The sequence below is a fragment of the Panthera leo genome, chromosome E1, assembly GCF_018350215.1.
Source record: "Panthera leo isolate Ple1 chromosome E1, P.leo_Ple1_pat1.1, whole genome shotgun sequence".
In the NCBI taxonomy this organism is placed as follows: domain Eukaryota; kingdom Metazoa; phylum Chordata; class Mammalia; order Carnivora; family Felidae; genus Panthera; species Panthera leo.
The window spans coordinates 2,052,719-2,077,559 of NC_056692.1; the positions used below are offsets into that span (position 1 = coordinate 2,052,719).

The 24,841-nt window shown below is 60.7% G+C and overlaps 1 protein-coding gene and 1 long non-coding RNA gene across 14 annotated transcripts; one reads left to right on the forward strand and one right to left on the reverse strand.

Annotated features, from left to right (window-relative positions):
• Nucleotides 1–739: 739 nt before the first annotated feature.
• Nucleotides 740–24,063, reverse strand: DLG4 (discs large MAGUK scaffold protein 4). 13 transcript variants are annotated; one of them, XM_042914811.1, is made up of 22 exons: nucleotides 23,959–24,063; nucleotides 23,685–23,783; nucleotides 23,373–23,413; nucleotides 14,526–14,591; nucleotides 10,965–11,018; nucleotides 10,768–10,818; nucleotides 10,429–10,553; nucleotides 10,161–10,330; nucleotides 9,921–10,057; nucleotides 9,626–9,770; nucleotides 6,996–7,291; nucleotides 6,797–6,899; nucleotides 6,534–6,648; nucleotides 5,196–5,372; nucleotides 4,877–4,913; nucleotides 4,755–4,782; nucleotides 4,579–4,626; nucleotides 3,736–3,837; nucleotides 3,284–3,456; nucleotides 2,269–2,378; nucleotides 1,674–1,765; nucleotides 740–1,491 (listed from the first exon to the last, which is right to left on the reverse strand). In XM_042914811.1, the coding sequence occupies exons 1-22, from the start codon at nucleotides 23,975–23,977 to the stop codon at nucleotides 1,385–1,387; spliced, it is 2,295 nt and encodes a 764-aa protein (XP_042770745.1). In that variant the 5' UTR covers nucleotides 23,978–24,063; the 3' UTR covers nucleotides 740–1,384. The 13 variants fall into 13 exon arrangements, with proteins under 13 accessions (XP_042770745.1, XP_042770744.1, XP_042770743.1 ...); XM_042914810.1 differs by having other exon boundaries at nucleotides 10,768–10,827; XM_042914809.1 differs by having other exon boundaries at nucleotides 14,427–14,591.
• Nucleotides 6,026–7,194, forward strand: LOC122206054. The gene is made up of 3 exons (XR_006196353.1): nucleotides 6,026–6,175; nucleotides 6,569–6,917; nucleotides 7,023–7,194. It is a non-coding gene; the product is annotated as an uncharacterized LOC122206054 (long non-coding RNA).
• Nucleotides 24,064–24,841: the final 778 nt, after the last annotated feature.

Below are 24,841 nucleotides of genomic sequence, written 5' to 3' on the forward strand. Positions count from 1 at the left end.
CAGAGGTCATATTTACTCTCATAGCTACATAGCTACTGCATCTGTTTTTCATTTCTTTTTTTTCTTTTTTTTTAATTAAATCTTTGGTATCAAGGTCCCATTTTCCTAGAGGTGGGGCATAAAGAAATCCAATAAATGAATATTTACACAGTATTTCTTACTAGCAAACCTCTGTACACATCATGGCCAGAGCCCAGCTCTGTCCAGAACGCTCTGAACACGAACCAAGAAACTTGCCTCCGTGTTTTCCTTTAGGGAGTGTTTTGCTGTCCAGCAGGACCAGGAGAGTGATCAGGGCTGGGCTAAGTCGGCAGGGACCTACGCCGGTCTGGCTTCCTCGTTCTGGGTCTTTCGGTGACTGCACCATGCCTCCAGCCCCTCCCAGGCCCCTACTTCACTGCTGACCTACCGCCCCTGATTTCAGCTTCCCTCCAAGGCCCCCTCCAGGCCACTGTCCCCTCTCTGGGTTGACACGAAGATAGCTCTGACTACCAGACCCTTCCATACGCTCCCACCCTGTCTCCCTCCTCACCCGGTTCCCAAATAAGCAGGCCACACACCAGGTTTCAAGTATCTGTCTCTTCCGTTCACTCTCTCAAAAGAAAAAAATAAATAAATTGCAGAAGGCGGCAGCATTTCCAGTCTTCCCCTGGCTCCCGACCCCCAACCCCGGCCCCACCCCCCACATTCCCACTCCCTAAACCCATCCCTCCCCTTTCCCCCCCAGAAAAAAAAAAAAAAAATCCAGGAAAAAAAAAAAAAAAGCCACAGTTAGACCTTCCACTCATGCAAACCGGCAAAGGAAAAAAGGTGGGGGGCATGTGGAAGGCAGGGGGCCCACAGTAGAGTCCCCCCACTTATCCCCCCAAAAAACCACCTTTGAGAAGAAAAAAAAAATGGGAAAAACTAAATGCGAAACCAAGGGACATGGGGAGTTATGATGGGGGCAGGGGTGACCCCAGACCTGGCCTCAGGAGAGAGAGGAGGCCTGTGGCCCTGCATCCCTGCAGCGGGGTGCTCCTTGAGGGGGCCCTGACTTCTGGAATGTGTGTGGGAGAAGATGGGGGAGGGCAGGCGGCCCCCGGTGGGTGTGTGTGTGCGTCGGGGGCGGGCAGGGGCTAGGGTCCTACGGAGCACGGGCTCGGGACCAGGAGCCCGGCTCCTCCCCAGACCCCAGGTTCCTGGGGTTCAGGAGCCCAGTTCTGGGGTGCGGGGTTACATGCAGGGGAGTGTCCCCCCTCCAGGGCTGGATCCGGTTAGAAAGGAAATAAATAAGAAGGGACGGGAGGGAGGCCAGGGGGTGCGCAGGGCTTGGGCAATTCAGTCCAGACCAAGGGCCCGGGGGCCGGAGACAGGGCGAGTTCAGGCCACACCAGGGCGGGAGTCAGAGTCTCTCTCGGGCTGGGACCCAGATGTAGGGGCCTGAGAGGTCCTCGATGACACGCTTCACCTTGTGGTAGATCTCCTCAAAGCTGTCGCCCTCCACGATGGCTGGGGGGACGGGGCGGGGGGGGGGGGGACGGGGAATGAGGCCAGAGCGAGGGAGGGGTCCCTTTCTCTAACTCTCCAAACCCCGAGCGGTGGGGCTGCCCCCCACCCAGGGAGGCCGCCTTTCTCAACCGTCCGCCGGGCGCGGCACCGGCCTGGGATCTGAGCGAGGGCCACAGCCTCACCTGAGAAGCACTCTGTGAATTCCTGCTCCAGCTTGGTGGCTCTGTCGAAGGCTTTGCGAGCTTGTTCCTCTGTGATCCGCTTGTTAATCTCTCTGTGGAGAGCGAGGGAGACGCAGATCTGAGCACGGGTCCCGCCCCACCTCGTACCTCCTCCGTCCCGGCAAGTTCAGTCGCAACCAGTGTTTTCTGATTTGGAGCACGCAGCGAAAGACACAACTCCCCGTGTCGTCTCTCTCCGGGGCCACCAACGAACCCCCACCCCACTGCGCGACCCACCCCGGCCGGGTGCGGCCACTCCGGGAACCTCTCCAGAGCCTCATCCTTCCGGCCCTTCAGCCCCAGTGAAGGGGCTCAGACTCTAACTCCCGACAGCCCCAGGGGCCCTGCTCGGCCAGCAGGTGCATGCCCCAGGGGCTGCCGGGAGTTGCAGCCTGGCCGAGCCCGAGGCTGGAGAGGAAGGGACAGGCCTGGTCCCCTTGGAGGGCGGCTGGGGCTGCTGTCCAAGGTTCTGAGGGGAGAGTCTGACACTGGCCCAGGGCCACAGATGCGGGGGGCGCTGAGGGGAGGCCCCTCCCCCCCCCAAGACCATACTCACAGCACATTCTCCAGGGAGCGGGGGCGAATGAAGATGGCGATGGGGTGCAGGTGGGCCGCCTGCAGCCGCCGCACGGCATTGGCCGAGACATCGAGGATGCAGTGCTTCCCCTGGGGGCAGGCAGGGGGGGCGGAGGGGGACCAGCAGGTGGCAGGAAAGGACGGACAGAGGTGCCAGGACAGGACGCGGTAAGTGGAAAGGTGGGGGATGGGAGATTGGCCAAAAGGAGGTGACATGGATGTCAAAAGACACGTGGCCAGACAGTCAAGGTGGGAAGGAGGTGAGAACAGAGTTAAAGACAGAGAGAAAGAGGAAGGGGCAGATGGAGAGCAAGGGAAGAAGCCAGCACAGGAGGAGAGGATTGGAGGTCATGAGGGAGGGGTGAGGCACGGGCAGGAAGGGGACCCAAAAGACGGGGCAGAGCAAGGCCAGAGGGGCAACAGTGAACAGGGTGGAGGGGTTGAGGGCAGGAGCAGGAGAGAGGAAGGGGGAGAAGGGAAGTAGGATGGGGGGGGCAGACAGATGGAAGAAACAAGGAGAGACAGGTGGGAGGGAGAAGAGGCAGATGGAGAAAGGAGCCGTGGAGGGAGAGAGGGCAGAGTGGGGGGCAGTAGGGAAAAGGAGGTGGCAGGGGAGTGGGAGAGGGGGGTGGAGACCCCAGGAACAGGCAAGGCCAGAGGGCCACAGGGGAGCCAGACAGAGGGAGGGCACCAAGGTGGGAAGGCCAAGCCACCAAGGGCAAGGCCACAGGAAGAGAGGAGAAGTGGGGCAGGGACGAGGGAAGCGGGGAGAGGGGACAGATGGCGGAGAAGAGTTTGGGGTCAGGCAGAGAGGGAGGGAGGCAGGGGGAGCAGGCAGTCAGACAGAGTTGCCCGAGAGGAGAAGGAGGCGGAGGAGGGAGTGGAGACCCAGCAGGGAAAGAGACAGAGAGAGAGAGAGAGAGTTAGAGAGAGCTGGGGGGAGGCCATGGGGTGGGCGGGGGAGGAGGAAGAGACCGGGTGCCCGCAGGTCCTACCTGCTCGGCCACCTCCCGCACGGACTGGACGCTCGTTCCATATAGGTGGCTGTTGTACTGGCCGGCCTCGATGAACTTGTGCGCCTGAATGTCCTTCTCCATTTTTTCCCGGGAGGACACGAAGTGGTAATCCCGGCCATCTATCTCATACTCCCGCTTGGGCCGCGTCGTATCTGCCAGGAAGTCACCCCACCCCCCAAAGATCTAACCACCGTCCCTCTCGCTTAAAGCCTGCCTACATCAAACCGCGCAAGGGGGCTGCTGGTGAGACCGAGACTCAGAGGGGCTGGGCCACCTCCCCCACACCCCTTCCAGGGCCCCCAGGTCTCCAAATGGGGCAGCAGAGCGGATGAGAAGCACCCCTTCTCTGAGAATCCCTGTGTCCTCCTGCACCCCAATGCCGTGGGCCCCGCCCCCATCTCCCTTCCCCACCCCAGGGCCCCAGCGCTCACGGGGAACACAGGATCCGAACTTGTCGGGGAACTCGGACAGAAGGTCATCATTGGCTCGGTCCTTGGTGGGCCCAAGGATGATGATGGGGCGAGCATAGTGCACTGAGGACAGAGAGCCAGCTCAGGCCGGGGGCAGAGTGGGGAGCAGCCGGGGCTGGGGGCCGGGGCTGGGGGGCAGAGGCAGGGAGCAGCTGGGGAGCAGCTGGGGAGCAGCCGGGCTGGGGAGCAGCTGGGCCGGGGAGCAGCTGGGGAGCAGCTGGGCCGGGGAACAGCTGGGCTGGGGAGCAGCTGGGAAGCAGCTGGGGAGCAGCCGGGCTGGGAAGCAGCTGGGCTGGGAAGCAGCTGGGCCAGGGAGCAGCTGGGGAGCAGCTGGGCCGGGGAGCAGCTGGGCCGGGGAGCAGCTGGGCCGGGGAGCAGCTGGGGAGCAGCTGGGCCGGGGAACAGCTGGGGAGCAGCTGGGCCGGGGAGCAGCTGGGCCAGGGAGCAGCTGGGGAGCAGCTGGGCCGGGGAGCAGCTGGGCCAGGGAGCAGCTGGGGAGCAGCGGGGCCAGGGAACAGCTGGGCTGGGGAGCAGCTGGGGAGCAGCCGGGCTGTAGAGCAGCTGGGCCGGGGAGCAGCTGGGGAGCAGCCGGGCTGGGGAGCAACTGGGCCAGGGAGCAGCTGGGCCAGGGAGCAGCTGGGCAAGGGAGCAGCTGGGCAAGGGAGCAGCTGGGCCGGGGAACAGCCGGGCTGGGGAGCAGCTGGGGAGCAGCCAGGCTGGGAGCAGCTGGGCTGGGGAGCAGCCGGGCTGGGGAGCAGCTGGGGAGCAGCTGGGCCTGGGGACCGGGGTCGGGCCAGGACTCACCTTCCATCTGCGTCACCGTCTCATAGCTCAGAACGGAGTCTTCTCGACCTAGTGGGAGGCAGGGCGTCTGCGAGGGGCTGGGAGACAGGGATCTTGGGGCCCCATGTGGCCTTCCTGAGATGTCAAGAGAAGCTCAGGGCTCCCTCACCCCCGCTTCGCAAGCTGACCCTACCTACCCTGTGATCCAGAGCTGGAGCCCCAATCCTACAGAGGAAGAACAGAAGGAGTGGGCCACGTGCTTGGTGGGCTTCAGCCCCGAGTCCCCCGCTCCTCCACCCGAGCTCGCTCCCCCACCTACCTTGGCCTTTAACCTTGACCACTCCCGTCGTTCGACCCTGTGGGGGACATGGGGGGATGGGAGGGTAGGGGAATGGCCACTGAGGGGCCCTAGAGCCCTCCCCTCCCCCGGCCCAGCTGATAACACCACCTCCCGGCGGCCCCTGGGCCCCAGTACTCCTCAATGACACGTCTACTCCAGAGGCTCACGGGAGGGAGGCTGCCCAGCAGACAGGCCTCCGAGGGGTCAGAGGGCAGGCCCGTGGCCTCTGCTGTCCGCCCGGGGACCCCTGGGACTGGAGCCCCTGTGGCAGGAAGGCTGCAGGTCCCGGGAGCCTCACCGCCGTTTGCTGGGGATGAAGCCGATGTCATCGGCCTCGCTGTCGGGGTGGACCCGCCGTGCCTGCCACCACTCCTCGTCACTGGCGTCGAGCACGTGCAGCACGTCCCCAAAACGGAAGCTCAGGGCCTGGCTCAGGAAGCCACAGTCCTTGGTCTTGTCGTAATCAAACAGGGCCCTGCAGGGCGGGTGGCCGTCGGTCAGACACCGCCTGAGCTCTCTGGCGCCCCGACACCCAGCCAGGCCTTCTGGCAAAGTGTGGCCATTCACGGCCCTCCCGCAGGGGCCACGGACCCCGAGGAGCCCCCCCCCCCCCCGCCCACCGTGTGGGGAGCAAATGCTCTACTGTGACGCACAATCACAACCACTAAACGCCACTCGGTCTGCACTGTGCCAGAGATCAGACAGGCTCTGGATCCCGTGCAACTTCTATAGCAAGATCTAGAACGCCGCCCTCCCAAGAACGCAGTCTGCAGGACGCAGGACGCATGCACGGGACAGTCAGGGAGGTAACCCGGAAGGTGCTCAAATTCAGAAGAAGGAACAAAGCCACTCTTTGCTAACCCTGCCTATCCCCATCAGTACCAAATTCCCGTCAGTTACGTCATGACCCCGGGGTCCAGCCAAGGGAGGGCCGGACCGTGGAGGCAGCAAAGACAGAGCGCGAGAACGGGACCGAAGGGGACCAAATGGAAGAGGCTCTGGGACCACCTGGAGGCACCTGGGAGCCACAGCAGACCGCCCCCAGGAGCCCACTGGACCCCAGCGGGGAGGGAAGGGCCGAGCAAAGTCTGAGCGGGTGGCGGTGCCGGTTAGCGAAGGAGGAAACACTGGTTCAGCAAGATAAAGGGCTCAAGGACACGAGGGAAAGCAATGAGCTCAGTGCGGGACGTGTCGAGTGCGAGATGCCTGTGGGACACCTCAGTGGACGCGTCCAGAAAGCAGATGGCCAGAAACGCAGATCTGGACCTCCAGGAAGAGGTGGGGCCAGAGCGGACGGGAGCCCCGAGGGAGAGAGAGGGTGGGGAGAGAGAGGCAGGGGCCACAGAGCTGATGCCCCGGGAGCAGGAGAGCTGTGACCCCCTCCCCTGCAGGCGGGGGCAACATTCCAAACAGCCGAGAGGCATCCCCCTCCCCACCCTGCCGGGCAGCAGGGACACTTGAGGCAGACGCTATTTTCCAGTTGATACTATTTCCCAGTGCTGACCTGAGCAGCGGGGCCCATGAACGGCGGCTGGGCGTCAGGCCCGGGAAGGGGTTGGGGGGGAGCCAGGCAGGGTTCAGGGCCAAGAGCTGGGGCGGGCGGGGGGGAGACCCAGAACAGAGAGGCGCATCCGACCTGATGTAGAAACCCCTTTTGGGGTTGCTCCGCAGGGAGGCGGTCCCTGAGCCCAGGCTGCTGTTCATGAGCTGTTCCCGAAGGTCGTGGATCTTGGCCTCGAATCGGCTGTACTCTGAGAAAAGGACGAGAAGGTTCCTGAGCTCTGGCCCCACCGGAGCGCTTCCGCCGCCCTCCCTTGCCCCCACTGGAGCCACCAGCTGAGGAGACCGGGCTCTGAGGACCCTCTCAGCTCACGACGCGGGGAGCTTCGGGCCGGGTACCTTCTGGTTTATACTGAGCGATGATGGTGACCGTCTGGCCCGCGTTCTTCAAGGCAATGGCAGCCTGCTCGTGGCTGGCACTGCGGAGGTCAACACCGTTCACCTAGAGACAGCGCGGAGGGTGAGTCGCCGGGGACGGGGACCAGGCCCCAGCCCCGGAGTAGAGGAGGGGTGTGGGCAGGGCCCGGCCTTCCCTCACCGAGAGGATCTGGTCCCCCTTCCGCAGCTCCCCGCTGAGGTCCGCAGGGCCACCGGCCAAGATGAAGGAGATAAAGATGCCCTCACCGTCCTCGCCACCCACAATGTTGAAGCCCAGGCCCGTGGAGCCCCGGTGGATCACTATGCGCCTCGGTTCCCGGGGAACGTCTTCCTCCCCCAGCAGGTCCTTGGCCACCGGGGAGTAACGCCGAGGGGAGGTGGGGGTCATGGCTGTGGGGTAGTCGGTACCCAGGTAGCTGCTGTGACTAATCTCGTTGTCCAGGTGCTGGGAATAAGCTGAAAGATGTGGGAGAAGGGGTGAGGGTGCTGCGGGCAGGACCCACGGCCGCCCCACCTCCTCCCCAGGGAACCAGGAGAGCCAGACTCGGGTGACGGAGGCATTTCTCCGCCAGATAGTAGGGCGGTGTGAGGGGGGCGTCAGATCCCAGCAGTGTTGGGGGGCGGGAGTGCACAGGCCACATGAAGGGCTGGTCCTCCCGAGGGACGGTGGGGGGGGGTCATCGAGTTGAAGGTTATATGTCCTCTGTACGCCAGGGGTGGCCGAGTGGAGGGGAATATTAGCACCAGGCTTTTGGGGGCTTCCTTGTGGGTGCTGGGTTTCCTCAGATCTCTCAGTCTATAAAAGTCCCCCCCTGCCCCTCTCCGCTTTTTCCTGCTCTTGACTATCCATTGGTCGGGAAAACTAGGTCACTTGTCTGATAGAATTTCCCACTTTCTACGGGAAAAATTCTTTTTCAGTTTTTTAAATTTTTTTTAAGTGTTGTATTTTTATTTATTTTTGAGAGAGAAAGAGAGCGTGCGCAGGGCCGGGGCAGAGAGGGAGAGGGAGACACGGAATCCGAAACGGGCCCCAGGCTCCGAGCCGTCAGCACAGAGCCCGACGTGGGGCTGGAACCCACGAACCGTGAGATCATGACCTGAGCCGAAGTCGGACAGACAGTCGGACGCTTAACCGACGGAGCCACCCGGGCGCACCCCCGACTGGGGAAATTCTAAGGGGGAAATCATCACTTCCATCTTTGGGCTGTTACTGTGTGCTTCTGCCCCATTCCTCCTATAATTCGATCTAGAGGCTTTGTCAGACTCAAGTTCAGTTTTGTGCATAGGCGACACTACGTACTTTCCACCAGACCACAACGGGATGCAAGAATGTCTGGTCGCCTTAGGTAAGACTGACTGGCAGGTTCAGCTGTCGTGGGCTGACCCACCCATTTCTATGCTCTCACCTAAGAGCTTTAGTGGCCACTGAGGACCGCTGCCTCCTTCTGATAGCTCAGAACCCAGTGATATTTCACTGGGGATTGCAAAATAGAATATTCTACTCTTTTTTTTGGAAGAAGAAGCACTTATCGGTGGGAATGATTTGATAAAAAAGAACTTTCTGACAGTTTGTGGGCTCGAGCCCCGCGTCGGGCTCTGTGCTGACAGCTCGGAGCCTGGGGCCTGCCTCAGATTCTGTGTCTCCTTCTCTCTCTGCCCCTCCCCTGCTCATGCTCTCTCTGTCTCTCTCTCAAAAACAAAAATAAACATTTAAATAAAATTAAAAAAATAAATAAAAATAAAAATAAAAAAGAACTCTCCCATATCAACCATTTGGTGATTCTGAGGTACAGTTTGTACAGGACCTGACCCTGTCCCCGCATTTGCCGGTTTTCATTACGAATGGGCCCCTAGCAACCTCCAAAGGTGCCCAATTATTCTTAAGCATCATTATGATCTCATGGACCTCCACCTATTTGAGGAGTTTTGATTGAATAACCAGTGGGAGCCCCTTCTGCGTCGATAACACGCCCTAGAGTCCTGGGTAGCTTTGCTGTTTTTCTAGCCTGTAAGATGTTACAAACTCCTTTTGTGCATTTCCGGCACAGGATCTGGAACAGGCCCTTTCTCCAAGGAGCCAAGGTTCCTCTTGGGAGGAGAACTACTCTTTATCAAGTGAAAGAAAACTCCTGTGTCCTTAGTTTACTAAGTTTTCGTGTGAAAACGGATGTTGAATTTCATCAACGTCTTTTCCCGCATCAATTTCAAATGACCTTAACAATTTCTGTCCGTTGTTTAATACGATGAATCGTATTAAGAGGTCTCCCAATACAGAAGTGCTTTTAGTTTCTTGAAAAAAAAAAAAAACCCTACTTTGTGACGATGTTATTCCCTTCATTGGCTGCTGTATTTGGTCTGCGACTATGTTCCTACAAAGTTTTCCCTCTCTATTCAGAAGCAAAATTGGCGTTGAGTTTCCCTCTTTTATGTTATCTTTGGGACCCTTTGAAACGCCCTCATAAAATGAAACGTGAACCTTTTTATCTGTCCTCATGCTCAGAAGGAGCAGAAGAATGATCTATTCCTTGAAGATTTGAGAGAAATTAGCTACAAAACCATCTGGGCCTTGTGCCTTCTGGGGGAGAGACTGTCGACAAGCTTTTCTAGGTCTTGTATGGTAACTGATTTTTTTCACCTACTCTCGGACCGCAGAAGAAGAGACATTGTTTCTATTTTGTGGGGAGCATCTGAAGAGGAACACTCACTGGGATGTCATGGGGGTAACTGGGATGGGTCCTGGGGGTAACTGGGATGGGTCACGGGAGGCTTTGAGGTTTGGAGGGTTCTCACAGGTTGTGATGTCTGGGGGAGCGTAGCTGTCACTCAGGTAGGCATTGCTGGGCTTGGCCACCTTCAGGTAGACAACGTCATACGTGTTCTTCAGGGCTGCCACGGCGTCCTCATGCATGACGTCCTCCAGCCCCACACTGTTGACCTGGGGCCAAGGAAGGAGAGCTCAGACAGAGCCAGAAACAGCCCCAAGACAGACAACACCGTGGGAGAGGTGCCAAGGAGGACGGGGCCTTCCCGGGGGGCCAGGAGGCGAGACCCAAGTGTGGGCTGGAAAAGTGACAGGGGTCCTCACCGCTAGAATCTTGTCCCCGATCTGCAGCCTCCCGTCCTTGTGGGCGGCACCCCCTTCGATGATCTTTGTCACATAGATGCTGTTATCTCCGGGGATGTGTTGGTTCCCTACGCCCCCCGCGATGCTGAAGCCAAGACCTGGATGGAGGGGAGGACAGAGGTGGACGTCCAGGTTGGCTGGGGAGCCGGCGTTGGGGCGGGGGACGGTCGGGATGGGGGTGGAGACACAACGGGTCACTACCTTTAGGCCCCTTGATGAGTTTGATCTCCATAAGCTTCTCAGCTGGAGGCTTCCGCCGCATGACGTAGAGGCGGACAATGGAGCCCGCCTCCTTGAGGGCCTCCACCGCGGCTGAGTGGGTCACCTCCCGCACATCCACCTCATTCACAAACAAGATGCTATCGTTGACCCTGGAGGCAGCGAGGTTGGCCTGAGCCAGGAGCTTCCTGCTGCCCTAGCCCTCCCTCTCGAGGGAACCGGCACCCTAAGCCCCGTGTCCCCTCCCCACCTGAGGCGGCCGTCCTGGGCCGCGGCCCCGCCAGGAATGATCTTGGTGATGAAGATGGACGGGTCGTCACCAATGTGTGGGTTGTCGGTGCCGCCTGCGATGCTGAAGCCCAGACCTGAGTTGCCCTGGGCAGAAGGAGGGGAGGAGCGTCAGCCCTCCCGGCGGCCCGCTCCGGGCAAGGCGGCTCGGACTCGGGCGGGGGCGTGGGCCAAGGCGCCGTGACGGGAGCAGGAAGGGACGAGACTAAGGGACTGGCCACCTAGTACACACAGGCACAGAGAGAAGCGTTGACAGGGAGCTGGGGGGACCCCAGGGCGGGGGGCGGGGGAGCCTGCTCACCCTTTCCAATGTGATCTCCTCGTATTCCATTTCCCCCTCCGTCCCGTTCACCTGCAACTCCAGCACGGACCAGAAACACAACACCAGTGAGCCGGACATTCCGACCTGAGCACCGGCCCCTCCCCTGCTGCTGGGGCCCAGGCCCTCCCGCTCTCCCTCCATCCTTCTGCAGTGGCCCCAAAATCTAAACAACTCACATATCCCGGGGCTTCTAGGGTGTCTGTGTTGACAATCACAGGAGGAGAATTGGCCTGTGAGGGGAAAAGGAGATGAAAAGCTGCCTGAGCCTTGGCTCAAGAGGAAGCCCGTCATCGAGGGTCCCACCTGCCTGGCTACCGGTTCGGGGTCCCCTCTTGAACCAAGCCTGCTCTTGAACCCCTCGAGGCCCCAGCTCAACCCGTATCGCGCGCACACACGCGCACACACACACACGCACACGTGCACGGCCCTAACGCTGCCTGGGCCGGGGCCCCCCTGAATGTGGAAGGAGGTGTCTGAGAAGCGGGAAGGGAGGGAGAGACAACCAGATGGGGGAGCAGCAGGTGGTAAAGAGTGGGGGGGGCAGGCGAAAGGGGGAGCTTCTCACCGGATATAACACCACGGGAAGCTACTGCCTTATGCGCTACACATACACCCCAGTGCTTACGCGTCCCCCCCCACCCGGGGCCTGCCCCCCATCCCTGTCCCTTGTCGGCCCATATGCACCCAGGAGCCTTGAGAACCCTCCCTCAGATCTGCCCCTCACCTTCCCACACATTTGCCCTAAACCCCGGGTCCCGGGAATCCGGGGTTCCCCCAGCTGCAAGCCCCTCCCTCCTCACCCCCCCCCCCCCCCCCCCCCCCCCCCCCCCCGCCATCCAATCCACCCCTTCCTCTAAGGACTCTGTTGCCTAGCGATGGTATCTAAGCCCAGCCAAGGCCTGGGGAGACCCACCTCCAGAAGGCCCTGTCGCCAGGACAACGGGGGTGGGGGTGGAGTGGGGGGCGGGAGATGGGCGTGGCCTAGGAGCGATCAGACTCCCAAAGGCAGAGGGGATCCGCTAGCCCCGCCTCTCCTACCCGGGGCCCCGCCCCCCGGCAGCCAGGGCAGAGAAGTCCAGGCTGAAGAGGTTTGTGGGTGCAGCGCGTCCTGAAGGGCCCCGTTCTCCCTCTTGTACGCCCCTCACCCTACGCAGTGCAAAAGACGTCAGGAAGGGGGAGTGGTGAAAGACATCCGGGTCCTATCTTCTCATCTACTCCCCCCACCCCAACCTCCATTCCGGAAAGGGTTAAAGTGGGCGTACCCAGGTCCTGACGTCAGTCGCCTCGACGCGGCAGGGTCTCTAGACTCTGGGGCGGGGCCAGCTTTAGGCCGGTCCTAGGGGCTTCCCCAATTGCCAGGGCAACCGAAACCCCGTCTCCATGGCAATGGGAGAGGAGGCCAAGAGCTTCCTTCCTGGGTCCCCAACCTATCTCCTCCTTAAACAAATATTTATTTGGAGCCTACGAAGCGCGAGGCAGTCATCACGGATTCCCCAAACTCCTCGATCCCCCCCCCCAAAGGGCCCCTGCTCTCTCCTGCTATTTCTCAACACTACAGGCTTCTTCGCAAGCTCTGCAATAGATTTCATACCCGCAAATCCATTAACACCGCCAACCTCCGACCCTTCAAATCCCAGCAAATGCTGTTATCCAACCAATAGCCACGGCCAAAATCCCCTCCACAAGGCTGTCCTCCGTCCCCACCCCATCCTTGTCCTAAAACCTCCTTCCCCAGGCCCCATCCCTCCTCCTTGGCCACCTGCCTCTGCTTCCCACCCCTCCCTCTACAGCAGCCCACACCCTGCACCCATATCCCTGCCCCACCTTCCGTTTCCATCTCCCGACCCAGCCTTGGCCCTCCACGGGCTTTCAGTCCTTATCCAGCACCACTGCTTCCCCCCCCCCCCAACCCCCACCAGCCCTCCTGCTCAGTGTCCGGCCCTCATCCTGCACCCTAACTTCTGACACCCCAGAGATATCCACTCTCCCTTATCCAAGCTTCAAACCCTGGACATTCTGTCCAAACCACAGTCCATCGTTCTCAGCCCATCCCCGATCTCGATCTCTGCAAATTGAGACTTTTCCTGTCCCCCTGGCTCGGGCCTGGTCCCCAGATCCCCCCACCCCACCCCCTGCTGGCTGGCTCAGGGCCACCAGCGCTCTCTCCTCTGCTTCCCTGTCTTCCTGCACCCTGATCCCCACACTCGATAACCTGAGCCCACTACCACCCTGCACGCCCCCCTCTCCCCCATATCCCCTCCCCAGGGAGCTTCCTGGCCCCACCCCACAAAGAGCGACTCGAGTCTGCCTTCCTCCACTCCTTGCAGCTGTCAGCGCTTCACAGGAATACTCTGTGCTGTCTCCTCACCTCCAGGGCCAGACTTCTGTTCCTCTCCATCGACTCAGCCTTGGCCCTGATTTCACAGCCTCACCCGGTCAGCCCCAGGGCCTCTCCCCCTTTTGGGGTCTCTCCATTTTGCTACAGGCCAGAGAACCCTCTTTCTTTTCCTCCTCTTCCTCACCCCAGAACCTACCGCGGCCCCCTCCCTGCCTCCCCATCTCCAGGTTCAGAAAACTCCTCCCTGACTTCGTGGTGAAATGTCTCCAGCCTCGCCCTCCCCAGGGCATCCTGCAAGATTCTGGAAGGCCACCCCTGCCCCCACGGTGTTCCCCTCAATGTCACAGCTTGCCTGGGGCCTCCGGCCCTCCCCATCCTGTGCCCCCAGAAAAGAGGTGTGAAAGGGAAGAAGATATATAGTTGGCCTGGAGGAGGGGAGGTCCCAGAGACAAGGCCTCCCCGGGACTGGAGAAGGGAAGACAGGGCGTGGATAATATAATGGGGGGACGGGAGGGGCTCGAAGAAGAAGAAAAGGGTGGTGGCCGGAAAGGGGAGAAGGGACGACTAGGGGACGGTCACTGCCAGAGGGAGAGCGGGGCCCGCCGAGGAGGAGCACGGAGCCCGCGGAGGGCCTGAGCTGGGGATCAGGGAGGGAGCAGGAGAGTGCGTGGGAGGAAGAGAGAGACAGCATCCTGGAGAAGCAGCCAGCCAGCCAGCGGGAGGGAGAGGCGGGGAGGAGGGGAGGGAGCCCTGGAGGGGAGCAGAGGCCGGGGCAGGGGACCGAGGCAGAAAGGCCCCGCGACTGGGAGTCTCCGACCAGACACATGGAAAGGGCTGGAGACTCGGGCGCAGGCAGAACCAGGCCCAGAGGCCGGAAGTGGGGGGAGGAGGCGGAGAAGGGACAGGAGCAAATGCGGGCAGCTGGAGCTCCGCACGGAGCTCAGGACACAGAAAACGGAAACGGAGGTGGGGGTGTGAAGGAATGAAGAGGGCCCGGGGTGGGGGGCGTCCTGGGGGCGCACGCCTCTCAACACACGTGCGCGCAGGCACGCGCACACACGCACTCGCCGGCCTTAAGCTCTACGCCCACCCCCCCCCCCCCTCGCCCGGCCTCTGTTTCTCCTCGGTGGGGACAAGGTGTTTCCGCCCCCCCCCCCCCCAAGCGCCCCCTCTCCGGGCCCCAGCCGCCCCGCCCCAGCCTCCTCCCGCCTACGGCTCTCGCCCTACCGGCCCTTGGGGGTGCTTGTGGCTCCGAGGCTCCGAGCGCCGCACTGGGGAGGGGGCCGCCCGAGTCTCCTACCTTGAGGGGGGAGAGGTGGGCGTGGCCCACGACCCCGTGGCCGGCCTCGAGGTGGGACAAGTTCCTCTCCGCCACGTGCACCAGCTCGGGGGCGTTTACCTGGTTGGGGAGGTGGGCCGGGCTGTGCTCCAGAGGGGGCGTGTCTTCATCTTGGTAGCGGTATTTCTGGGGATGGGGACCGAGGCGTCACCGGGGCCGGCCCAGCGCCTCGGGCTCCAGGCCGCCCGCCCGGCCGCCTCCTCTCCCGCCCCCCCCCCCCACCCCCACGCCAGTGCGGTGCGGAAGGCCCTGGGGCCTGACCAGTTCCTCCCCCTCCCGGTCCTCCAGCCCATTGGCTGCCCTCTCTCCACCCTCCCACAGCCCCTCTCCCGCCCCGGACCGCCACCTCTCGGCTCGGCCCAAATCCCAGCCCCTCCCCCTGCTCCCCCCCACCCCAAATCCTACCTCCCCCCGTCCCCGGAGCCTTCCACCCGGCACACCCCCTCCTCCGGCCGCCGTTTCTCCCGCCTGGCCCAGGCCTTCAGATACTAGTCCCTGTCACTGCGCCAGCCCTCCGACACGCCGAACCCCCATTCTCGACGTCCATCCCCAACTTCTCTGCCTCCCTCATCGTCTTCACCCCACTCCCCCGGTTTGTGAGCTCCCTGGTCCATCTTCCAGCTGCCGCGCCCCCGGCGTCTCACCTCACTCCCACCCCACCCTCACTGCCTCAGTCTCCCCACCGCAGCCTCTACCCCAAGAGCTACTGGCTGTCCAGCACTGGCATGCCAGACAGAGGCAGGGACCGCAGTCAGGCCCTTCAACTAGCAGGTACTTGGCATCAGTCCCCCAGGCAGGACAAAGCTGAACTGGTCCAGCTCCCGGTCCAGCTCCCCCTCCACTGGCCCAGCTGGTTCCCCAAGTAGTCTGCACAGGGGCCCCCGCGAGTCTGGCCCCATCCCTACAAACGCCGCCCGTAGCCCAGCCAGTTAATCGGATATACTGGGAGCAGAAGGGGGAGGAACAGACGCAGTAGTGCTCAGGAGGGGGACAGGAATGGGTGTCTTCCAGGCTGGCTGACCGGGGGAAGGAGGCGGGGAGCTGGGTCTCAGAGTCGATTCCTGGTCTCCCTCTGGCCTTTAGGAGTGAAAGACTCAACATGACCCCGAGTCCCTTCCCAACCAACCACCAGCCATCTCACCGGCCTCCTCTGCTAGCTTAACAAGGACATCAGTAAATGAGATTAACTGGGGGCCAGAGAGAGAGGAAAGGGGCAGCTGGAGACAGCGCTGAAGGGCAGCGACCCCGCCTGGGTCCACCCACCTCTGCCTCCGCACTCCTCAGGAGACAGCCCCCCAGAGAGGGGCAGAGCCCCCACCCCCCCCAAGCCCCAAGCTCGGGGAAAGAGCAGGGTTCCCTGGGGACAAGACAGAAGACCCCGCCCCCAAGTACACCTAGGTGAAAAGAGAAGGCAGAACTCCCCTCTCAAAAAAAGCATCTGAGAAGCTGAGTACCCCAACATTTGGAGGGCAACGGTGGCACGATCCAACTGGAGGCAGCTTATCAAAGTCAATGCCTGTTAGTAGGATTCTGAAAACTCTGGGGATGTAACCCAAGTTTGGCCGTGGCTAAGGGCGCAGCAAGAGACTAGGAGAAGGAAAACGGTGCTGGCAACACGAAGCCTCTCCCACCCAGGCCAGAGATGAAGCACCTCTGAGAAGGAAAATAGGGGCTCATCAAGATACACCCGGTTTTCTGGCCCGCAGACCTGGAGAGAGAATCCTGGCCCCCAGGGTTCAAGACCATGGGCACAAAGTGTAGAGAAGGAGAAGTAAGGAGGGGGGTGGGTATAAGCTACGTAGCCCCCCTCAAAGGCTAGGCCATCCTGGATAACAGAATTCCACGACCTGGAAGAGGCTGTCCATTCCACACCCTGAAAAGGTGGTCTGCAGCCTGGACAGTGCCCCAGAACTGGGGGTCCGGGGGGACGGGCGGAAACAGCTCCCCTGTCCACTTCCCCAGAGTCCCATCCCCTGCGTGGTCATGAGGCAGGGCCCAGGGGTGCAGCTTCTAGTCTCCCTGAGCCAGGGGAGGGTCTGAGTCCACTGCCTCTCCATCTTCAGCCCACCTCGCAGAGGGGATCCCTGAATCTGGTGAAGAACTGTCAGGGTGCACAGAAAGAAAATGGAATCACAGAAACTCGTCATTTATTCTAGAGAGGAAACAAAGAGAAGTTTTTATCACAGTGAGACTGCAGACACGTCTCCCTGCCCTACCCCCAGGGGGTGGGGGCTGTCTAGGACTGAGGGAAAGACTCCCCTGCATTAGGAGACAATGTGAGGGACCCAGGGCACAAGGGAAGGGTACGAAAGTCCCCAGAATGTGGCTGAAGGAGGTTAGGGCCTATGTTTGGTCCCTGGAAAATTTCAGAGTACTGTACATGTAGTAAGGGGTTGGGGGGAAGAAAAAAAAACGTCTGGAGGGGTGTGGAGGGGGGGGGGAGAGTAATTCCAAAACTGCAGACTGGCAGGTGGGGGTCGGGGGCAGCACCCCTCAAGCCCAGATTACAGGACAACTAAAGCAGGACAGGAAGGAAAGGAGGATCCCCTGTTTTACCCCACTGGAACTCTGGGCCCCAACCGCGACAGTTCCGATGGTATTGGAACCAGGTCTGAACCCCCAATACATTAGGGCAGAGGCAAGGAAAAGGCCTGGGGGTCGCTGTTGTTCCTTTCCCCTTGGCCCTCGCGTCACTGGAGCCCCAGTTGCATAGAATGACCTGGAACCGAGGCTTGCACCCCCAAAATAGAGGGGTGTGAGTGAAAGGGGGATGTTGATAAGAGGGGCGACCCACTGCGCCTGTCCGCGAGACACTGCAACCCAGAGACCCCGCGCCAAGCAGAAGTAAGAGCGACAGCACTTGAAGCTTGCACCCTGAGATTTGGGGGGTCCGGGAAGAGGGGAGCGGGGCCGGAGCCCGTACCGCGGCACGTACCACGCAGAGACACATGGAGGCGAATCTGTTCCGAGCCGACATGGAGAAGGGGAGGGGGACTGAGGGGAGGGGACGGGTGGGAGAGCAAGGGTCCCAGGGTCGGGGAGGGGGAGGGGCAGAGGGGCGGGGGCTGCGGCGGACGCGGCGACTGGAGGCTGCGGCCGGAGGGGGGGGGGGGGGGAAGGCGCCTGCGCAGTGCGGGAGAGCGTCACGATGGGAGAGAGGGGGTGAGGGGAGACCCTCTTAGCCATCAACTTCCCAGGTTCCAGCTGTTTCTCTGTGGACTTCACCTTCCACAGTATACTCCTATTCGGAACCCCAACAGAAACACTCCTGAAATTTACCGGCTTATAGCTGTAATTCTCATCTAATTTCCTGCCCCTAAATTCACCAGGTCCTTAAAAACTCCCAAAGCTCCATGGACCATTCATCTCTACTGGACTCCTAAGGTGCAGGAAGGAGGAAGCACTCAACTCTCACCGTAGAGGGACCCCCCCCCCACACCCCCCAAGATCTAAAATGCCTCCCACAAGCCCCACCCCCCTCCCTCCCCAAGGATTATTAATAGGGACCGCATCCCCTCAGATGCCAAGATATCTCCTATTCTAACCAGCAGTCCAGCCCCATAACTTGATAGCCAGACAATGCTTTTCAGGAGCTTAAGGACCACAGACACCACACCGGCTGTCTCCTCAAATTAAACCACCGTTTAAATCCTCCCTTTTAAAATCATATCCCCCAACCCACCAACGGAGACCTTGACATTAGTGCAAATATTACCCTTTCTATGACGTCAACATCCAAATAAGCAGTCCTCAAATTCCTTTGGGGTCCCCTGTCCAAATCCCTGCATCTAATGAGATACTCATGATTTTCCAATATGCACAGCCCCAGTACCACCAGTGGGGTGCCCTGCTGGCTCCATGGGAAGAGCACACAACTCTTGATCTCAGAGTCTTGAGTTCAAGTGATCTCCCCTTCAAGTGTGGAGATCACTTAATAAATAAACTTTAAAAAAGAAACACTTAAAAAAAAAAAAAAAACAAAAACAAAACCAAACACCCGACTCCAATTTCTGGGAGTATTTAATGTATCTTAAAGCTGGCCCTCCAAATTCCATTGTAATCTCTTCAATTTATTCCCAAACCTTTAAATTAATAGATCTTTCCCTATCCCCTTCCTTCACCCCTCAAGTTCACACATCACTCCTCTCTCTGGCTGCCCTTCCTACGTCTTCACGTCACCTCCATGATTCTGAATTCCAACATTGCTACAGGAGTGCTCCCAAATAGATCTACCCCCCACACCCAAGCCTCAAAAAATATTCACCAAAGTAAGATCTGGCCTGCAATTTGCAGTGACCCACAAATCTTCCACAACACCCCAAAACGACTGCCTCAGAGGTTTCCGTTTTCTCCCAAACAACTGAACCTGAAAGCCTCTCTTTACAAATATTATCCCATTGAACGCCCACCTTCCCAACTCTTAAAGCCCACTGAGCAGTGGCCTCAAATCGGCTTCTCTGGCTTCTCTATAATGCCCACACAGGGCAGAGAGGACAGACTGCCCTAGAATCTCGCCCATGTCCCTCCCTCCCCGTTATCGGAATCTGTTAGATGCGCCCCCAAGATGACCCCCAATGCCCTAGTTTCGCATCTGGGTAGAATGCTTGGATCCTCAGAGGGAGCCCTTACGGAAGAGCTGAGCTCGAAATTCCTTCTAGAATAGAAAACGCACAGGTCCTACTTCTCCACCAGTGGGCGCTGTGGCCCCTTAAGACCCTCCCCCATCCCCCATTTCCTTTTTCCCTCCATTTTCCGTTTCCCTGTTGCCTGGCAACGCAGCAATCAAGGACTTTGCTGTCGCCTAGCAACCGTCTCCCTGGAACGGAGAGCTGAGGTAGGAGGTTGTGCTCTGATGAAATCTGAACAGGCCTCCATCTTAGGAAAACTGAGACGTCAATCGCCCAGCCTTCGGATTCTCCTTTCCAAAGACCCCCGCACCCCGCAGTTCCTCAGACAACAGGCCCCTCAAAACCCCGTCTCCCTCCGGCGCACGGGACCACGCCACGCCCCTGCCGGGTCAGCCCCGCCCTCATTTCGGTCAGGTTACCCAGCCCTCGGGCCCCGCCCCATTCCGAGGGCTGCCACCGCCTCCCTCGATAGAGTAAGCCAGACCCCACCCACCTGCCTCCAAGAGACCACGCCCCCGTCCACTTCCCGCCCATTCGCTCCCCCGGCCTCGCCCACACTGTCCCTCCGCCACGCCCCTGTCCGCCAATGAATGAGGCCTTTGGCCACAGTGCCCCGCCCCCGGCATCTCAGCTTTGCCCAATAAGGACCACCCGGAGGGTTTAACCGCTTCGCCTCCGGGGTCCGGCCCGATACCCCCGGTCTTTTCCCACTCTCCCCCCTCCCCCACTTGTTCTGCTCCGCCCTCCGACACCCTCGCCCGGCCCTCGAGTCGGCCACGCAACTTCAGTCGTCGCCGGTTGCCATGGCAACGGCGGCAGCAGCGCGGGGAGAAGGGGGAGGGACGGGGGCGGAGTGGGAGAAAGAGATTCTCAGAGGCAGACACCGGCAGAGACCCCGGCGCGGAGTAAGACTAAGCGATAGCTCTAAAGGCGGAGTGAGCACAAAGCACAGGGCCTGGCGCATGGTAAATAAGTGTTCCTTCAACTACTGCGGCAGGAATCTAAATATAGGCAATGAAAGATGGAGGGCTCTCAAACGGAGCTGGGAAGCTCAACCACCGCAAAGCCTGGGCACCCCCTACCCCACCCAGCATGTTGGGAGCGGGGGACGATGGGGGTGGGGCTGGGGGGGGGGGGAAACAAGCGCCTTGTGCCCCCTGCTGGCTCCTCTGGGCTACCCCTCCGCTGCCCTGGATAGAGATGTACCACAACTCCCAACAGCCCCACGGACAGCAGCCCTCTGACAGGAGGGCTCCTGTGCCTCAAGGCCTTATGGGAGTTGGAGTCCTCGTCATCCCGAGACTGACAAGTTTTCCGGCCAAGGAATGTGGCAAGCTCTGGGTCTCCTCCACGCCTCTGTAAAACCCCAAATGCATGATTGATCCTCTCTGCGCAAGGCTCCTTCCTCCAGGGATGCTCACTCTGGGCTCCATCGAAGAAGTAGGAGTCTGGAAGGGAGATGAATCAACTCCCCCTCCCAGAATAGCTGCCAGTGCAGGCAAGCCCCTCGCCCTCGCTCGCACATGTGTGTGTGTGTTCACATGTTGGAAGCAGGGCCCGCACATTCCAACTGGCTTTCTGGGTACACCGGTCACCCGGAGGACCACAGCCAGGGAGCCTAAGGCTGAGGGGCAGGCCGAAGGCAGGAGACAGGAGAAGCTAAGGATCAGACAGACATTAAAGGAGGCCAGGCCAGAGAAAGTGAGGCACAAAAATCCACCGAAACCACAGGGAACGGGGGAAGCGGCAGCACGGGAGAAAGCCTGGAGCCCACAGGAGGGGCGGCGGGGGGAGGCAGACAAGCAAGTAGCTCTGGAGAGGGGGTGGGGGCTCCGGACCTAAAGGTCCTCAGCCTCCAGTCTCGTCCGTCCATGCTCACACGTGCACACGGCATGTGTACACACATGTGTGAGTTTGTGGCAGGGAACATGTGTGTCCTCAGCTCCCTCCCCTGAGAAGCTGCAGTTCCCACTAAATATAACCCCCTCCCCAGCCTGTGACTCACCCGGACCCCGCCTCCCCGGCCCCCACTTCCTGTCCCACCCCCCAACCCCCAGCTGCCTGCCACCCGCCCAAGCCTCCCTCCACACACCAGGCACCCAGCTTGCCAGTCCCAGAGTCTGCCAGCCAAGACCTAGGTAGATTGCAGCACCCACCAGGAGCTTGCCCCACGCTCCCCATCCAAGATCTGCCCCTTCCAGGCTCGGACCACAGGGACGCCCTCGTCCGATCCTCACGGCTGCCAGGCCTGCCCTGCTCCAACTCCTTTTCACCCGGGGAACCTGAAATCCGGGTGTCCTCCCCCACCTCGATCCCAAGTGTCAGGGGTAAGAGGAACATTCCCCTTAATCTGCTCTTCTCCCTCTCTCCCAACGCGGGGAGGATACGGTGTGGGAGGAGGCAGGGATATTGAGCACCTGCCCGGGGCCACCCCCAAATTCTGCACCACCCACCTGGTCCCCCTCCTCAAATCCCGTCTCCCCAAAGCTCTCGTCGTCCTCCTCAGGGTCTGGCAACCTCTTCTCCCTCCCAGGGGAGCACCCCAAACCCTCACCTCACCTGGTCCATTCCCTCAAGTGGCCCTGTGGCAGGCCCTAGCCCTCTGACAGCTCCCAGCTCTCCCCGTATTCCATACGATCCAACCCGACATCGACGGTTCCCTCAAATCGAGAGTACCCCCGAATGCATCCACCACAAGATGCTCATTCCATAGCCTGAAGGCCCACCCCTTCTCCGCCAGCTGACACCCCCCAGACCAGTCAGGCACTCACAACCAATAACCTTCTACCCCCATGCCAAGAGCCCCCTGAAATTGCACAAGACACCTACAAGCCAGCCTGTCCCCCAGGAGGGAAGAGGACCCCCCCCTCATGCAGTCCACCTTCCAATGTACAAGAGCAGGACTTCCATGTGAGCCAGGCTTCTCCTTAAATAAGTCTCCCTCAAGCCTCGTTGGCGAACCCCAAAACCCACTAGCCCCCCCCAAACCACAAGACAGCCCAAATTTTCCATTTCTCTACAGGTACAAAGGGATCACCCCAGGGGGCACCTGTGGCCAAACCCAGCATTATCTCAGATGTGAACCCCAAAACTAAATCATGACCCCCAAATACATCTTCTGATGCTGTCACTCCTGGGCCCCCAGCCCCAGGTTAGGCCTGCCTAACCCCTCCCCACAAACTCATACCCTCCCCCCCCCCAGCTTATAGCCCCCCCCCCCCCCCATCATGCTTACCTTGGTTGTCACTATACAGAGACAGTCCATGTTGGGGGGGCTGGCCGCGGCGGCGGGTAAGGGGCTCTGACTTCATCGGAGTTTCGTTCCTCCCCTCCGTGGGTTCTCACCCCTCCCCCCTCCGCACCCCACTTTTGCAGGGGGGGCCAGGATGGGGGGAGGGGTGAGAGGGGAAAGAGGGGGTTGGAGAAGGGAAGGGGAGGGAGCGTGGGAGGGAGGGGAAGGGGGCCCTAAAAGGGGGTCCCCAATGGAGGGGAGGGGGCTTGGGGAGCACACCCCGATTCTCAGGAGGGGCGGGGGCACCGGGGGCTGGCAGCCCCGGAGTTCGGGGGCTGGGGCATGAGCTGGGGTGGGGGAGGGGAACTGGATTTCGGGGAGCCCCGGGGTAGGGGGGGGTCTTGCCTAACGGCCAGGGGCTAGGGGCCGTGGCGGGGGAGTGGGGTGGGGGGGGTCGGAGGCGGCAGCGGCCGAGGGAGCCGTGGAGCCGAGGAGGGAAGGGGAGAGAGGAGGAGAGAGGAAGCAGGGGGAGGGAGGGAGGGAGCGAGGAGCGAGAATGGGGGGGTGCCTTGGCAGAGTTAACTGCTTCGGTGCTGGCAGGAACCCGGATAATGGGAAAGGAGATAACAGCAGATGCAGAGAGGCCCTGTGGCAAAGATGGAGGCCTGGCCGGGCACCAGCGCCGACAGCAGAGATGATGAGGAGGGAGCACCCATGCTGGTTTAAATACTGGAGCCAGGCCCTGGCCGGGGGCAGGGTGTGAGGGAGGGGCTGGCAGGAGGGAATCCCTGGGGGGCTACTTCCCCCTCAGGATTCACAGGAGGAAGCCTGAAAAGTAATTTTGTCCTGGACTCTTTGGTGCCTGAAACTGGGGCAAAGAAAAGGGGGGGAGCGGGAGGAGGAAGGGCCACAGGGTAGGAGAGAGAACATTCTCTGCACCCCTGACTCGGGATTTTGTCCCCAGGGCCCCCAAGTCTTCAACATCGGCCGTCTTCGCTCCAGCCCTGCCCGCTCCCCTGAGGCAGCGGCCCCACCTCACCCCCTTACCTGGCTCTCTGAGATACAAGCCTCGTAATAGTCCAGAATGTCTGTCACCAGAACAGAGCTGAGTTACCCTCCCCCACCCCTGCCTCCCGGGCCACCCCTGCCACCATCTCTGGCCTCCTTCTGTCCGGTGAGGGAGGAGCTCCTCCAGCCAGGGCTGCTGGACTTTGATGGGGGACAGTCAGGACGACCGACCCCTGCTTGGACCAAGGGGACCTCCACGCCCCCAACCAGCCCCCAAGTTTGGGCATTGCCCTCACAGGCCCGGGCCAGCCCTTTCCAAACACTGCCCCTCAGATGATTGGGGCTACTCACCCAGCAAGGCCTGGAAGAGGTCACTGTGCAGCACGGTGAGGAGAGGGGGTGCCCACCGCAGTAGTGGGGGGGCCAGGAGCCAGAGGGCTGACCGGGGAGCTGGAGAATAACGGGGGTGGGGTTGGGACAGGGAAGACACAGAGGGACCAAGACATTCGCCTTCCCCAGCCTGTGCCTTTTCACCCCAGATTCTATGGGAAGGTTCAGGAGAAGGGTCCCCAAATCCCAGTCCCTGCCCCCACCAGCTCCAGCCCCCAGGCCTTTCGTTTTTCACCTCTGGGTCCCTCGGACATCTCTCTCTTCTGTCACTTTAATCTCCCTAATCCGCAGGGTTGGAGCTGAGCTGCCTTCTCCCCACCCAGTTCCAGCTGTTAGCCTAAGGAGGCAGTCTTATCTCCTCCTGGAACTTCATACCCTGGCCACTCTCCCCAGGGCCACGGACCCATGGACAGGAGTTTGCTCCACTTTCCGAAGGGAGGAGGGAAGGGTACCCCCCACCCCCAAGGAGGTTCCAGCCACCCCAAAGGAGAGGAAGCTGAGCCCAGATCTTTCCTTGGGGGGGTGTTCCCAGGGCAGAGAGGGGGTATGAGTTACCGAGGACTCCTTGGCCCAGGGCTAGAGAAGTGGGGGCTGGGGGACGTGAGCACCCCTACAGTTCCTCACAGGCTGGGAAGCAACCAGAATGCCAGCCGTCTAGCCTGGGCACATGGTCTCAGGAGCAAGGGCAGACACAGACAGGCGTTCAGGAAGGTCTCAGAGGCCCTCAAGGGGAGGCAGCGAATTGGCAGAGGGGAGGGGACGGTCCTACGCTGAAAATTCAGGTGTTTCCAAAGTTAGTGACACCTCCTAGGTCTCAGGAGAAATGTGCTTGGGACACTCGCCCTGCAGCTGGAGCCCCCCACCCCACCATGTCCCTGCCTTTCGTGTGGGTGGAGACGGATTTCACAAGGGACCCCAATGGGTCGTCTTTCCGTGCCTCTGCCTCTGCCTCTGGCATCTATCGTAAGCTTCTTCCTTCCCACCTCTCCCTTCCAACTCCACCTGGGAAGTCCTCCTTTCCGTCTACCCTCCATCCCTCTGGCTGCGGTCGCCTAAGCCTCTCCCTCGTCCGTCCCAGCCAGTCCCATCACCCCTCCCACACTCTAGGTGGGACAGGC